Source organism: Cetorhinus maximus, chromosome 5, assembly GCF_964194155.1.
Source record: "Cetorhinus maximus chromosome 5, sCetMax3.hap1.1, whole genome shotgun sequence".
Classification (NCBI taxonomy): domain Eukaryota; kingdom Metazoa; phylum Chordata; class Chondrichthyes; order Lamniformes; family Cetorhinidae; genus Cetorhinus; species Cetorhinus maximus.
This window is the reverse complement of record NC_135883.1, coordinates 7,721,633-7,739,088: the sequence shown is the minus strand read 5'-3', so window position 1 is coordinate 7,739,088 and position 17,456 is coordinate 7,721,633. Positions and strand designations below refer to the sequence as shown.

Below are 17,456 nucleotides of genomic sequence, written 5' to 3'. Positions count from 1 at the left end.
AGCACTTTCCTCTCAATACAAATGTGTTGTTTCCCCTGACATGTATTTTCTTGCGAATTGTCCTGATGAGTACAAGATGAAAAGTTTCAACAAAAAAGTCTTTCAGCAATGCTCAAGCTATTCCAAGTTCGTCCACAATTATGTCCGGCCTTTTATAACATCAGGCCATTGGAAGGTGTAAAAAAAAAATCTGAAAAGACTTCTTCCACACGTTTACTCTTTACTGTATTTTCATTTGGCATCTGAATCTGTTGATTTTGACAGAGCATGTTTGGAGGCATATTGGGTTACATATAGGTGCACTCATGGGGGAATGGGGCTTCCTTGGCTATTACGAAGCTCCAATTCACACGAATTCGCGTACGGATCCACTGGAGTTCGACTCATCAGGATTTCACTGTAAACATGGAAAAAGACAGTTTCCAGTGATGGTAAGGTCAATAACCAGAGGACACAGATTTGGGCATGAAAGGTGCCATACAAGTGCAAGGCTTTATCCCTTTCTTTAAACATTTAGCCTTCTCTATCCTCTCAGGTGGAAATAAACAGACCCAGGATATTATTTAAAGAGGAACATGGGAGTTTTTCCTGGTGTCCTACCCAATATTTATCCTCAACCAATATCACTAAAACACATCATCTGATTATTTTCATTTCATTGCTGTTTGTGGAATCTTATTATGCACAAATCGAGAAACAAATTGTCCCACATTACATCAGTGAATGTGCTTCAAAAATCTCCACTGGATGTGAAGCACTCAGAACATACTGAAGTCATGAAAGGTGTTGTACTTTTAATGGAAATAAATAATTTTTATTAATACAAGTAGGAGAGTCAGATTCATAAAGCCTGAATTGGCCCTAGTCTTGAATAATGAAAACTGGTCTTCACCTTCTAACACACAAAACATAAGAGGGGCTTAGGAAGTGATGGGACAGTTGAAAAAAAAAGTAATCTTCAGGTTGGCAAGAATTTGAGACTTGGGTTTGGTAGAATCTGCAATAAATTGCTAACGTAGGGGCGTAACAGGAGCAAGACAGAGAAAAAGTGTCATGGCTTTTGAGGTAGCAAGATGTGACACAGCTGATATAGGAGGTTGTATTGATTATCTGCAGAATATATTACACAACCATAACATAGGGATCTCAATGCCGGAGGGTGCAATCTGCAACACATCCCAAAGGAAGTTTCCAGAGGTAAGTTAGGAACGCACCACTATGAATCTGTAAATGAGAACAACTTTTTTTAAAATCAGCACGCTGACAGCCCACGGATGAGTCAAGGTTTCTGGAAATGAGTGTTAGAGCTAAATGAGATAAGGGCTCTGATGTGGGTGTCAAGAGTTTCAGAGGAGGCGGAGCCACTTCTGCAAAGATGAGGTGATGATACAAAAATGGAAAGCAGCAGCCTCGATGACTAACTAGATATGGAGTTTCAACTCAATTCAGGAACAGGATATCGAAAGTTCTTCAACCTCAATGGACAACTGCAGATAAAAATGGAATGAGGTTAAAACGCCAAAGAGGGTGGCTTTAGTTTTGCCAGTATTGAGTCAGCATGTTCCAGCACCCATCTGGCTCGAAGAGCCTGCATTTCCATTAGTCAACACAAATCTGCAAAGGACAGCTGTCATTCAAAGGCTGAGGTACCATCAGAGGACAGGTCAGACAGAGGTCAGCAAGGTAACAAACATTCAAGCAACGGCAGAAAATTCACAGTAGCTTTGGTCAAGCGAATTGGACGATGGTTCCTAGCCGGAAATGGGTAACTCCCTCTCTGACATACATGTCAGACTAGTGATGGGCTGCCATTCAATCCATCATGAAAGAACTGTCATCAGTAACTCATTAACTGGGAATGGATGAAATTAAGTGGACCCCATTGCAATTTCCTCATATTTAAGAGCCTGCAGACTTATCGCTCAAAACCACTAGCGCCGAGTTCCAAAGACTCGCGACTGAAGAGAGAAAAAAAAAATCTTATCTCTGCATCTGGAAGGTGCAGGTTGTTTTGTGGAAATGACCCAAAAGGGTCTGAGTATCGCCATTCACTGATTTTAACAAAAAAAAACAAACAGAACTAAGGAGTGGTATATCAGAAGATAGTGCCAAAGGCTAGTTCTTCATACAAAAGAATATTCATAATTGGACTGAACATTTGTAATCTTCCAAAAAGACAGTCAAAAAGCAAGAAAAATTGAATGATTGTTAATAAAAATGCAACAATGAATTTGTGCTGCAGTCTGCAGATTCAAATTGGAAAAAAGTGAATAATTTACTCCAGGTGAGAAATGGAGCAATTCCAACAAAGGTGAAAGCATCAAACTATGGCCAGAAGTAAGTGGCACAAAGGCGTTTTCTGTTCCAGAGATTGGGTCTAGAAATTATTGATGAGTATTTTGCAGTTCATCAGGCAGAGGTGAAGTGGAGGAGGAGGAGGGGGGGCTGCCAGTAAACACAGAAGGATTAGTATGACTCTCATCAGATACTTTCCCAGGAGCTGGTGCACTGCAGCAGTGCCAACTGCTTGATCGTGAACAGAGAGTGCAGTAAGGCTAGGCTGACTCAGCTTCACCAGAATCACAGGATAAGGATCGCATTTTCTCAATTGAGTTTTTTTTCCACCCCCCAACCTTTTAGGGGTGAGAGAGTTTTCTCCAGGCTGCGAACCCTAGCGCCACAGCAGCGGTCCAATCTTCCGGGGAGAGGCGTCCAATGAAGCGGGCTGGTGCAGTGGGTGGCGGAGGCAAGAGGGGTGGGTGACTCATCATCTCGGGCGGTTGCAGGACCAGAGTGGTGTACGTGCAGAGAGAGAGAGAGAGAGAGAGTTGCGAGTGGGGCGGGAAAGGGTTGCACAAAATGGAGGCGCCCAGTTGAACACAACAATAAGCTACTTCCTCAGCACCAACCTCGATTTGTTCCTGTAATCTCCAGGGGGATAAGGAAATGGGTAAACCTCCCTGCCTGTCAATGACCTCAGGCTTGCTCATTGTCCCACCTGGAAGGGCTGGATTACATTTCAGTCTTCATGGCGCTGCCGGTAAAAATGTCTTCACACCAAAAACATTTCTTGGGTTAATCGCGTCCTTTAAAAAACCACCTTTGAATGGACTTCTAGCCCACTGTCGCCAGCCTCTAGGGAAAGCAAAACCCATCCGCCGCATGTTTGGTTATCGCCAGTAGCAAAGTCTACTTTTTTTGTGTGTGTGTGTTTCTTCCTGATTTTCCTTGGAGGTCATGTAAATCTCTTCCTGACCTTCCTGCCAACTTGTCCCTGGTGGTGCCTATTGCCTCTCGGCCAGCTGATGACCTTCTCCTTGGGTTGATTTCGTGAATATAGAGGTTGCAGTTGGGGGGTCAGCGCGATGAGGGGGGGATTCACACGGCCAAACATTTGTCTTATGCGGTCAAATTCACCTGTGTGCGCTGCTTTCCCCCTGGACTGGTTAGTGGAAGATCAAAGCCTTCATTGGCTGCTAGTTAAAGGTAGTAAAATAAACTCTGAGAAATGCCGATGGGGGCTATCATCACTTGAAATTAATTAGCTAAAGTGCATACCAAGAGTAAACTGCATCATTCTCACCTGATTAGGGATTACATTGGACAACACGTAGGGTAGATTTTAATTTCATTGCCATTGTAAATCGGCTGCCTATTTATATATTTGCACGATTTCCTTTTACCCGGAGTCAATGAAAAGGAATATGTGGCAGGATGTATAACAGACCAGGTGAGGTAAACAATCGGTCCAAGTTCATCTCTTCCCCGATGCTTCAAAGCCATTTTTTTTTTGGTTTTAAAAAATTGATTACACGCCAAAATGGAAACTTCACCTTAAAATTTTGGAATTGTCAGCTAAGTTGAATTAAGCAAATTTAATTTCAGGCAAGCAGATTTTAGGTTAGCTGGAGGCTCAATTTTATAACATACGAAATGTTACCTCCATGGGGGAATCAATTTGAAGTACTCATGGCTTTGTTTGGTGAGAATTCAGCTCATCTAGAACTCCAACAGAACAGAACAGCACAAAAATCAAAGCTTGAGACACCAAGGTCTTGTTTTCGAAAACATCTCAACACTCATCTAAGGCATGTTCTAATATGTTGAATGCATCATGACAATGTTTGTTCTATTTCTTACTCTGATAGGACAATAGTGACTGCTGCTCAGCTCTCCCCAACATTATACATCCCTGTAGGATATGATTCCTTCCTCAGGCAGAAGTAACAACTAAGCAACTAATGACAAGAAATGATGAGGCTAGCAGAGTAAAACAAGTATACATGAGACGGTGGCATAGTGGTAATATCATTGGACTAGTAATCCAAAGGCCCAGGCTTATGGATTCAAATCCCCTTTGGTGGTGGTGGAATTTAAATTCAATCAATAAACTTCTGGAATTGAAAGCTAGTACCAGTAATGGTGGCTGACACTATCATTGACTGTTGTAAAAACCCATCTGCTTCACTAATGTCCTTTAAGGAAGGAAATCTGCCATCCTTACCTGGTCTGGCCTATATGTGATTCCAGACCCGCAGCACAATTGGTTGACTCTTAACACTGGCCCATATGGGCAACAAATGCTGGCCTTGCCAGTAATTCTCACATCTCATGAAAGAATAAAGGAAAAAAAAAAATCACACAGAAGCACTTTAAGATTGATAGAATGTCTGTCAATGGGGTTTCATTAAACATGAGACCCCTTTTTGATAACAGGTAAAGAAAGAACTTGCAGTTATATAGCACTTATTGTGACCTCAGGACATCCCAAAGCGAGTGAAATACGTTTTCAAGTATAATCACTGTTTAATGTAAGAAATGTACATCAAATGTGGCAAAGGCCACTGAACAAGTGGTGAATAGTTCAGAATTCACTGAATAGGCAGGACCTGTTGACTGGAATTGCACTGGATGGAATAATTTTCCTATGTGAAATGAGAACAAAATAGAAATCACATCTGCAACTACTGTTCGCATGGGTTGTTGGAAGTGCTTTGTCATCTATTGCCTGAGCATAGGACCATAACTTGATGTCCAGGTGATTGGGCTCTGAATGGTGAGCTTGTGGAGAGTACCACAAAGAATTTGCATAATTTGCTTAGCCTTTTACTGGAAAGCACTCTGATCAACCTGAGACCAAAACTGCAGTTTGAGTACACTATATGGTTCATTTAAAATTGATTAAGTTGCTTTTTGTGCTTGGTTGAATATAAATATTCCGCAAGCATTTGTGCACCAAGACTGATAGGCACATTTTCAGATCTCAGTTGTAATCCAGATACTTTTTTGACTGGCAGAGGATGAAGTAGTTATATGTTGAACCTAGAAATTGAGCATTCACCAGTAGAATCACCTTCTGGGAATTGCAGTCCATCTGTATGTGCAGCAAATAAAAACCCTTAGAATACACCCTGCTAGGCACTCATAACTTCAACTCCGGAGTGGGCCACATCCAACATCTGGAGTAGCTAGCAATGGTGTAAAATTATTGCTGACTGTCCAGTGAGTCTTCTACGTGCTGGCAAAAATAGAAAAAAATGGATGCCAGATTTATCTAAGGCAGTCTAACAGGTACTGTTCATATCAATTAGTTTGTTATCCTGGTTGATTCTGAGTCCTGAGATAAACATAAATACAAGAAATGCAGCTGGTAGGGATTTAGAGTGCATTACGTGATACAAAGACACGCTCTCTGTTGTCTTGCCTAATCCTTCCCATGTGTTGGTTTTCTCTTCAGTAGTTTGACTCCCTGCTGTACTTGTGAACCATAGTTGCAGATCAGCTAGTGTACAGTACATATTGCTTTTAAACTTACGTCAGAAAAAAGTTAATTTTATATTTTGTTTTAAGTTTTAGTCAAAAAGTACAACTCCCAATTCACTTCATCGTTTATAAGAATAATTTCCTCCGCAGCTTTAATCTGCATTAATTTTTGATACGCAGGACTGGAATAGTGCTTAAGGCTTATTAACAATACGATGTGCCATGCTCAGCAAATGGCAAGCCTTGCCGTCAACCATAAAAAATCTGCAGGCTCAAAGCATGCTAGGAGCTATAAGCTGCTACATTATTGAGCCTATTCAGCTTAGAATAATGGGTCCGAGAGCATCTATGAACAAAAGACTCAGGCTTGAGACGGGCACAGGTCTCCAATGGAAAATATTGGAGGCATTGTGAACGCTATTCTATTAATCATTTTCTTGTAAGTTCATCCATTATTATGTTACAATTATTTTTTTTTTCTGATAGTAAGTCCTAATCTTGAATGAGAATCAAATATGGTGGCCAAAATTGCTTTGTGAAGAATATTTTGGAGAATTTCATTGGTTCACTTTTTATACATACACACACACACACACATACATACGTACATATATATGTAGCTTTTTTTGCTACCGAATTGGTTGTATTTGTACATCCTTAGCAGTTCTTCTTTGTAAGTGCAACTACTATAGCTACATCTGATCAGTACACTAACTATTTAATATGCTATTTTTTGAATATGAAATCTATGTCTATGTCTATCAGGTGCAAGCATGATGCAAAATGTGCATATAAAAATGTGATGGCCACATTATGATGAACAGAATGCATGCAGATACAAGACATATTTTTAATATCCGGATATACTTCTGAGTTTTGCAAGAATAAAGCAAAAATGCTCCATCTGGTGCTGGCTTCTTCATGAAACCTATCCGCATAGGAACAAGATGAGGTGAAAAGACAGTTGAAAATCAACCATTTTCTTTGTCCAGTTTTTTTGTAATTTGAGGAACAAATTTCAAGGATTCATAGTAAATCCGAAATATTATGACAAGCTCTTTGAGATATTTTTTCCATTGAGATTGCTGAGATGAAAGCCATGCTATGTGATGCATGGCCTAATGTAATTTTATTAGTCGCTTAGGACCTGTAGATACAGAATTTCAAGATAAGTTTTTGTTTTGTAGTGATCTATAGATTTCTACATTATAAGATGATAGCTGCAAGTTTGCAACAGGCTTGTAATACATCAATAAGTTTGAATAAAGTTAAAATCTGCAGCAATGAAACTTGAACAACGGTATATATTTCTTACTCCACTTGATATGTAGAAAGCTTCTACGATGTTGTATTGCCACAGAATTTTAAGTGAGGAGTGTAACAATGAACAGAAACTGAAAGATGCTAATAAAGTCAGTGGCAGCCTTCATGTGATAGCATAGAAGACAATTGTTTGACATTAATTGTGATATTCTAACTGAAGCTGGGGATAGACAGAAAGACAAATGAGTGGGTTAGATCAAGAGTAGAAGTTCAGGAATCAAAAGGGTTGCTAAGTACAGTTAGAGAGAGAAAGATAGCTAAGTATGGATATCGAAAACAAAAACCCAACAGCCTTATCCCAGCAATTGGAGGGTAAAAACAGAAGAGGAAGAAGAAAAGTCAGATGGGTGGGTAACATTGAGACATGGACTGAGGGAGGCTTGAAGAAAGCCAGAGAAGAAACAAGATGATGCCAATGGTCCAACTAAAGCTATGCTGACAACAACCAGAAGTACCGAAGTGATACCATATTACCTTATTCACAGTAGAATCTTTGGACACCGCTGAATGCTGATCGGTGTTAAGCCTTATATATGCACCAGACTGACAAATGTGTGTTTATTTATCTGTTGGAGAAACTAATGAAGCACAATACTAATGGAGTAGCTACAAGTACCAGAACAAATAACTAATCAGGAAAATTGTAAATTCCATAAATTGCAAAGATCACTGGCTGACTAAATCACTACTAACTGCACGAGATGCCAAAAAAATTTCCAAAACTTAAAATTGACGCAAACATAAACCATCGGTAAAGATAGCATAGCAAACCTGAAAAGTCTAGAAGGAACACAAACAGAAGTTAAGAACATCCAAATAGCTTGGGGAGGAGGGAAGAGAGAATCTGTTTGTAGAAAGAACAGGGTGCCATAAAAGGTATCAAGTGAGGCAAAGTGATTTAGTATCAGATTACCAAGGGAAATTCAGGTGCCTGGCCAGATGGATGCTATTACTTCAACTGAAATCAAACATATCAGAGAATATGGTAAAACAATATCCTCTGCTGCAAACATTGATTTGACAATAAAGATATTTTACACAAAGCAAACAATAGTTAAAAAAGACATTTCAGCCACAATTTGATTGCCAAAACAATTTGCATTTATAAAACAGCTCCACAACCTCATAACATCCCAGTGCTTTCTAGCCAATGAAGAACTTGTGAATTGTAGTCACGGTTGTAGTGTAGGAAAATATAGCAGCTAAGTTGCAGACAGCAAGGCCCCACAATAAGCAATGAGATCATGATCATCTAATCGGCTGAATTTTCCCAGTTGGATCGCAATCTCAATGCAGGCCTCAATTCTGGATAGGAACCCAGAAGTGGCCATGATGGGACGTCAATCATGATCTTCCTGGAGGCAGCCACTTAAGAAGCCACCTTTAGGACCTCCGTTCATTTAAGGACGGTGGGTGGATCAGGGAAGTGGGAGGCCCGGTAGAAGGGCCTGCAGCAATTATCCAGCTGGCAGCACCACTGGGAGAGATGGGGCCTATGAGGCAGGCATGAGACTGCAAGGGTGCCTCAAAATGGAGACGCTCTCTGCAGCATTGAAAAAAATTAGAAAACATGCAGAGTCACAGTTGTCAGGCCATCACTGTGGAGGGGAACACCTCCACAGAATGGTTTGCAGCTGTGATTCTTCCCCTTCACATTCCAGTGTGTCTATGTTGTAGTAAGAAAGATAACGCATTGGTGATGTCTCAGCCTGCGTTAGGAAGCCACCTCCTATTAAATGCTGGGCTCTGGCTCCAACAGGAATGCATTCGCCATTGGGAAGATCCCAACGGCACCATCATCTTTCCCCTGTTTGGCTACCCATTGCTGCTGGGTGGGTAGCCTCTACCGTGTTCACCCCCACCTGCAGCAGGATCGTTCAGAGGTGGGAACACGCTGGTCAGCTATCCAACGCGCCATTTTACAACTTTTGCTCCCAGTCCCTCCTTCTAACCCACTTCTGCGGGACCGGGAAAATTCAGCCAGTATGCTTTCGGTTGTGAGACTTGAGTAATAAATATTGGGCGAGAAACTAGAATTCTCTGTTCTTCCATCTTATGCACCAGTATCAATATTGAATGTTATTCACTAGGTAAGAGATATCTTTCAAACTTTTTTGATCCAATAATGTACTTTAACCTTAAACTCAGAATAGGAATTTAGTAGTCAAAAGGTTTTGCACCCTTGTCCTTCAAAGGCACTCGAATTTTTGATTATATTTTAATATTGGGTGATTTATAATTTGTTTTAGATAAATACCATTCCTGTTCGTGAAACATATTTTCTCCAACTTACTGATTCTGCCTTAAAATAAAATAAAAACGGTACAAGACACAGTGATCCGAGGTCAAGCTTAATACTAAAGTTAGTAGTCAGCCAGCTGCTTTTGACGCCAACATGCTGGTTGTTATGGAGATATGGTCAACCTGCTGGGTGAGATAAACTGCTAATTGGCACCACTGGAGGACTGAGCTCTATGAAATATATATTTTTCCCAAAGCTGGCAGACCTGCCAAAGGAATGTTATAGTTGTGCAATTTGTAATACGGCCTAGGAAATTAAAAAGTCAAAGTAAAGTCTAATATTGAAACGTATTCACTATTTATGTGGTACAGTTGTTTCATTGTATCTTTCTGGCGCTACAAAGTAACAAAGCTTTAAAGAAATTACATTTGTCAAGATTTACGTTATTTCACAGCCACTGGCTACAGCTTTAATTATTTGTACTGGGCTTCACATTGCACAAGCATGGTTTCAACACAATGTTACAAATCACCAGTGAAGTTAGGCTTGTTATATAAATTAATAAGCCTTTACTGAAGAAGTTTTGAAGCTGATAAATTTGCATGAAGCCTCACCATAAACTGCCATCTGAAACCTCACCCAAACATAAACCCAAAGAGCCTGAGCCTTGCAATTTACACTTGCGTTACCATTTTCATCTAAAATTCTGTTCATTGCTCTGGGTAAAGGTATTTTACTTTGAAAATGCCTTTGCACCACATGTACAAATCACAATTGTGATACTTTGGGGAGGAAAGCTCTATTTTTTTTCTTACTAAAAACAAAGGTTTTCTCTTTTAACAAACAAAATCTACACTGGCATCCAACTTTACTGAAAGTATATTAAATTTGCTAAAATGTAGTATGGTTGCCTACAGGATTCAATTGATGGGCAATACAAAATATGGGAGATAAAACAAACATACAGTGGCTATGACTTTTACTAAGCATCCATGTTACTAGCTGGCAACAACTGTTACATCACAGCATAAAGTTCATATATCTCTTGGGAATCTATATGAAACCTCTGACGAGTCTATTTGACTTTATACCCATTTTGTTGCTAGAAAGAACTCAAATCCATTTTCTAAGACAAAATGACTCCAAACAAGAATGGAGGATCTATAATGTTTACTTTTAGTGACAAATTGATCCACTTCTAACCATTTGCGTGACAACTCAAACTCAATTAATGCACTTTCATACATGAGCAAGTAGCGGACTGCATCACAGGCTAAAATACTAATATGAGTAAGAAGAATTGTTGACAATTACTGCAGAATTTGACTTTCTTTTACGCAGATAAGTCAAATTGTCATGGTGAGTAATGCAGTAATCATTTCATTGAGTGTAGTGATTTGTGCTATTTTCGGTGTAATCTCAATTATTTTACAAGTACACAATTCTAGAAGAATTTGAAATTGTATCCAATACATTTACTTTGCTGTACTGGATAATGTAAGGAATCACTATTTAGCTACTCTGGTCTTTGTATCACAATGGCTGCATCAGTGTTGAATAACTTGCATTTTAATTTTTTCCCTGAAGAACTGATTTGGTGTAGGTGGCACAAAATAAACTGCTTATTTTGACAGTTATCAGTCATTTCTAACACACTTGAAATAAATTGAAACATTTTAATTCTGTACAACATGGAACTGTGATAAAGGTGGGAGCAGCAACAGCTGTGATTGTAGTGTCACAATAGCAGCAGCAATCAAGCTAATACACATGCATTTGTGTTGATAAGCATTGTGTGTAAGATAGATGATTCCTTTATGGTAACCAGGATGACAGTTACGAAGGGGCATGATTGAAGGCATATATTTACAAAAAGAATTATAGTCCTACAAAATGCAGACAGTGGGAGTTCATGGAGTCAGAGAGAGAAAGATAAAGAAAAAGGAAAACCTGTGAAGTGGACTATTCAGATAGAGAAGTATAAATGGGCAGACAAAAGGAAAACGGAGAGTCTGTGAGATGGAGGAGTCTAAAAAAGCATGCAGGGAATACAGACAGCTTATAAATGTGACTAGTGGAACAAGGCCTCAATATAGATTGGGATTCTTCCACTTTGTTCAGTTTTAAACCTTGGCATTAGACAAATTCCAAAGAGGTAGCAAAGATAATCAATTTACACAGCACCCAAGTAAACTGAGTTTGTATTTTCCTAAACAAAAACAAAAATACCTGGAAAAACTCAGCAGGTCTGGCAGTATCTGCGGAGAGGAACACAGTTAACGTTTCGAGTCCGTATGACTCTTCAACAGAACTAATTAAAAATAGAAAAGAGGTGTTCTGTTGAAGAGTCATACGGACCTGAAACGTTAACTGTGTTCCTCTCCGCAGATGCTGCCAGACCTGCTGAGATTTTCCAGGTATTTTTGTTTTTGTTTTGTATTTTCCTATAGAGTTTGCCTATAAATGGTGCAAAACATTCAGTAATATATTTGTACAGTTTCTATAAATTGACCCCTTGTGAACAGTCAGATATTAGTCATCTTTTTAGCCCTAATAATTGATTTTTTTTCCCAATTAATTCATTTATAATCATTGATCATTATAATTAATTTATAATGAAAAGTCAAATAACCACAGAAGAGATATGTTGACTACTTGCAGGGTGTCTATTTCTCAGATCTGCTTTTTGCTTAATGGCACGAAGTGATATAATTAATGCAGAAATACAGGATACTATGGAAGTAGTAACATTTATATTCTACAAAGGGTTTATTTTAAGATTGAATACCATTAAAGCTTCTCCAATGGAACAAGCTGTTATTGCACCTAGATGATATGAGAGTGCAAATACTCAGTTTGGCACCTGCTCAGTGAGCTCCAACTGTGTGCAGACTAAGAAGGAAATATACTGAGCTGTGAAAAGGCACTGACATTCAAGGGAGGCAAAACCAGATGGTGAGATGAGCCATGTCTACTCTTACCCACCTTCCAGTGGCTGATTTGAGAGTGGCACCTTCTGAAGGAGTGACATGTGGTGCCGGAGTGTTTAAGAGAGAAGGAAAATGACTAAAAGTTGTACTGTTTTCATTACTAGTTCCAAGTTATTGTTCAATGAATGATTTTGAGGGGTCTACAGTCCCAGTACTGTCAGCTATTCAGACCCATGTGACACTATTAATGAGCGTTCCTTCAGTTCTCATTTATTGTATTGAACACCTCACAGAAGTGAAATGTACAATAACAGCAATTAGAGATGCTCATCCAGCTATATGCAAAGATTTGTTGACTAACTGTAAGAAAATTCAGTGGAAAGATGAACCTAACTTTGCGGTGTAGGAAGTAGCTCAAATGAAGACAACTGGGGCATTAAAACCATTTTTAAAAGAACTGATTTCCCCCCCAATGTTTAAATCTGGACAAATATAATGTTTACATTTGTTTTTAAAAAAAAAATACTCTTTGACTACTTTGGGACTTTGATACGAGCAAACCCAAATTTTTTTCATGCTGAGTGCAGAATTCCAGACTGGTTTATTTTGAAGAGAGTCATCTGGATTAATATTGCTGACACGTTGATAACCAGAACACCACCACCTCGATTGTAAACAACTCTCAATGGGCCCACTGAATAACATAAAGCTCTCTGCCAAACATCCGTTCAGTTGAACAGCAAATGAATCTCGCACCGTCTGTAACCTGCTTTTTAACCTGCTGAACATCGGCTGAAGCGACAGGGGTGGTGGGGGGGTTTACTGGCAATGGCAATCCGGTTCACTTTTGTTTCCCCCCCCCCCTCCCCAAACAACCGGCCAGCAGATGCGGGGCGGCGTTCAGGTTCAGCTAAAGCGACCTTCCCCAGTGTGTCCAGAGCCAAATGCACTTCACGCTGCAAATTGACCCGCTCCCTTCCAATGGGCGAGGGTGAAAGTTTGTGAACTGGGTGCAACCTGACCGTGTTTTAACTCGGCACAATAAAGCACTTGACCCTGACGCAGCGGGATGGTGTTTGTCGGCAGAGATGGAGGTGGTGGGGTTGCGGACGGTGATAAAATCCCATTGTAAAAAAATAAATAATTTAAATATGAATCCACGGGGTCCGGCGGAGATGAGCGGTTCTGGCGCAGCGCGCGAACGGGATGACGAAGCTGTGCGGGCCAATTGCGGGGGCGGGGATGACGGGCCAATTGCGGGGCGGGGATGACGGGCCAATTGCGGGGCGGGGATGCCGCGGGCGGGGATTGCGGACGGCGTAGGGCGAGGGGGGGGGGGGGGGGGAGATGCTGGGCTGCCGTCGTGGGGCGGGGATGACGGCGATTGCGGCCGGTGCGGTGCGGGCGGGCGGGGAATTGTGCGGGGGCTGCAGAGTTGAAAGTTTGATCTGACTTTTGCCTGCGCTATGCGACAATCCCACAATGCAACGCCTGGCAGCTCAGCAGCAAAAGAAAAGCAGCCACCCCCCCCCCCCCACGAACAGCAAGATCCCAGCGCGGAGCCACAACAGGAATTCAGGGAAGGGGAGGGGAGCGGAGTGGGGGGGGAAGACACACTGTGGCCCTAAGGTGGCCGAGATCTTGGCGAAGGTCGGGGTCCCGCTCCCGCCCGACCTCAACAAACCCTGTCACGGAAACCAAAACAAAGAAATGCAAAGGAATAAAGTGTTAAAATCTGAAATGGGGGTGGGGGGGGGTCATTTCTTACCATCTGTGTCTCAACTCCTTCTTCCAGGGCAGGGGTTGTGTTGGTATTGGACGGCATCATGGGACCAGATTTAATAGATTGTTAGATTTTACACAGAATAAAGCGGAGTGGTGCCTTCTCGTCCTTCAGCTTCTCCTTGTCTAGAGAGAAGGGGGGTGGAGGGGAGGGGGGGGGAAAGAAGAAAAAAAAGCAAATAAAAAACAAACAATTGATGATTCTTTTTTTTTTGTTGGAAAACAGTCAGATTGAGGATCGATTTCTTAATGTCTTCAATGATTTAACTGCCCGGGGGCTCTTGCCACCTTAGCGAATATGATAACTGTTTCAGGCAGTGAGGCTGGACAGTTGTTGACAACCATTTTCACGTTGAGCATCGTATATAATCTCGCCTCCTGATCATCACTAATCGTCAGCTCCCCCCTCCCCACCCACCCACCCACACACACACACACACACACACACACACTTGGACACCTGGTTGAACATTATTGTCATTATATGCCTCCCCTTAAAAACAAAACCCGTAACAGATCACAATTACATTGAATGAGTGTTCTCTCTCTCCACCCCCCCCCCACCCCCCTCCTCTCTTTCTCTCTCCTATAACATGGCGGTTTTGACATGGTGCCAAACTGCGCATTTTGTTGCTTTACTAGCTTTGGCCAGAGGAGAAAGCGACCCTTTTTTTTCTTCAAATTAAAATGCATCTATTTTTAAAAAAAATTTTTTTTGCTGGCAACGTTTCATTCTCACGTTCCGCTCGGTCAGCATTTTCCATTCCCCCCCCCCACCCCCCCAAACCTCCCCCACTTCTCATCTTCGTCAAGCTTGTCAGCAACACCTCACACCAGCCCAGATTCCCCCTGTTTTTTTCTATGTTACCTCACTGGCAAGGATCTCCCGTCCAACATTTTGTTTTAAATCTCTTTCGCTCGATCTTTGATGGAAACTAATCTTCACACATGTGGAAACAATTGGATACGTAACAAAGTCGAGTGATACTCTTCCAGATCCCCTTGAAATATCCGATGTCCCCATCATATTGTGTGTGTTACGTATTACATTACTGGATTAAATGCTCTCTGAAACCACTCGCCCCCCCCCACCCCCTCCTTTTTTCTGTGTGTGTGTGTGTGTGTGTGTGTGTTGATCCGTGCAATTCAGAAGAACAAGCAGAATTAAAGTCTTTTGACCACGGGCTGCAGGTTGACATATCGGATGTAAAATAATACAAATTGAAAAGGAAAAAAAACCACATCTTAGCATGTGAATAAAGTCCCGTACGTCATTCAGGTTTTTTTTTAAAAAAATATAAAGATCGAGAAGATGGCCTGGTTTCCTCGAAATACCCGAGTTGTGATCTGATTGATAATTAGAGCTTTGCTCTGTGTTTTGACTCAGAAACGGTGACCTCAGCTAGTCTGACTGTACCAGGACTGATGACTGTGTATCAGTCCCGCAATAGTAGCAGCGATGATGATGAATAAAAAAAAATAACGCCCCGTCAAAATAAGGGACTGAGCACCTGTTGCTATGGAAAATCCTACATGCATTTGCCATGTGTGATGTTGTACTTGGCAGTGAGAGAGATTTTCTGGAGCCTTCCATTGCTTCAACACTCCCCCTCCAGCTCCCCACCCCCCCCCCCCCCCTCCTTCCTTCATCTAGAATCATTGGGAATAGATTGCTAACATGGCCGTCTGCTGCCTTTAAACTTCAGCTTAACCTTCAGAGACCGGTTTCACTACAAATAATCACATAAAAGAAGCATTCGCAACATGACATCCCCAAAATTATCCATGTGCCACAATTACGAACGTTAATTATTGCTGGCTGCTGCAAATAGACCTATCTACCATGTTAATAGTGCAGCAGATATACAATTGCCACAAAAAAAAATCCATCCGCTACCACTTGGTAACTTTGAAAGTAAATAAAAGCCAAGAAATCCCAGGATCCTGATAGCTACAATAACGGGATACACTGAAGACATTAAGACATGATTATGTAACACATGTTAAGTCACAACTGCTGCACTTTGCTGCAGATCACAGTGGTACCGAGGAACGAAAAATAAAACAGTGACATGTTCATGCAGAGGCAGTAATGTCTATGGAAATAAAAATGTATTACTAAAGAAAGCATGTAGTTTACATATTATCAACCCCCCTCCCACCCCCCACCCCCCAAGCCCCCACAACACCCCCAGATTTGCCTGCAGGTGGGGCAAGGTACGATCCATCAATGATTCCACACGGACATCGCCTAATCTCGGGGGAATCATTTACTATTGCACAGTTAGAAAACAAAATTCTCCAAACGGGCTGCACTGATGCAGAATTTGATGCCATTTTGGTTCGCCGGCGCTATCAGAGAGAGAGAGAGAGAGAGAGAGCAATGGAAGTGCCAGAGACTGACTATAGAAGTGGAGTTTGGAAGGCCGCCAAGCTTCAGATGATAAACTAGTTTTAGCTGCAGTGAATACTAACACGTACCGAGGCTTAGCTACATTTTTTGTTCGATGTAAGACTTTAGAGGAGGAGTAGGAGGGGAAGAAGGAGGAGGAGAAGGGGTGGGGGGGGGGAGAGAGGGAGAGAGAGAGAGAAATCACACACACACACAGAGAGACACGGCCAGATTGCACTGAAGGAATATTTCAGCTTTTAACAGCTCCTTCGCTCAATCGGAAAACGCAGTTCTTCCCCCATTAAAACCTCCCAAGTTCACGGTGAAAGTGAACAATCGTTAAAACGTACAAGGAGGATACATCTGCACAGAACTCTGATGGAACCTCTTCTCTCTCTCTCTCTCTCTACCCCTACCCCCCCCCCCAACCTAACCTAACCCACCAACCCACCCCCCCCATTAAAGGAAAAACATCACCATCTTTTTACTGCACTAGGTTCGCAATCGCCGTTCGAAAAGTTGACAATCGGCAAACATATTGATTAGCTGATGAGTTTAATAGTGATCCGAGTGTAAATTACCCGTTGCCAATCCAGGCCTGGACCTTTTCCCTCGGCTGATTCTTCCAGCGTCCTCCCCAGCCGGCGCGGCCTCCTTGAGGTCCTCTGCACTTACTGCAGAGTCCTACCGAGCGCAGCCTGGATTCCGCGCAGTCCTAAAGCCCGGACACACTCCCACTCCCGTCTCTCTTCCCAGCCAACTCCCCCCCACCACCCCACCCACCACCAAGCACACTGTAAATGTCACCAAACCTGCCAACAAGGTCCACCATATCCCTCCACGTTATTTCCAATAGACATCTTGCAAAGTGCCACTGGCCTGGCGCCGAACGCAATTTGACGATACGCACGAATCGACTTATATATATTTAGCATTCCAATTTCCCCACCACTCTTAACGACCAAAGCAACTTGGTGTCAACGTTTTTTTTTTAAAAAAATAAAACAAAAACCAAAAAAGTGCA

General features: G+C 41.7%; 1 protein-coding gene across 8 annotated transcripts in view; it reads right to left on the bottom strand.

The window, feature by feature from the left end:
* dnmt3aa (DNA (cytosine-5-)-methyltransferase 3 alpha a) overlaps positions 1–17,118 on the bottom strand; it is a 586,890-nt gene extending 569,772 nt beyond the window's left edge. For 7 of the 8 annotated variants that reach the window (XM_078541483.1, XM_078541485.1, XM_078541486.1 and 4 more), the window contains exons 1-2: positions 16,995–17,103; positions 14,027–14,146 (exon numbers count right to left, since the gene is read on the bottom strand). In XM_078541483.1, the coding sequence (XP_078397609.1) occupies positions 14,027–14,086 (60 nt within the window). In that variant the 5' untranslated portion in view covers positions 14,087–14,146; positions 16,995–17,103. Of the gene's footprint in view, positions 1–14,026; positions 14,167–16,994 lie in introns of all 8 variants that reach the window. The other variant, XM_078541484.1, reaches the window with a different exon arrangement.
* Positions 17,119–17,456: the final 338 nt, after the last annotated feature.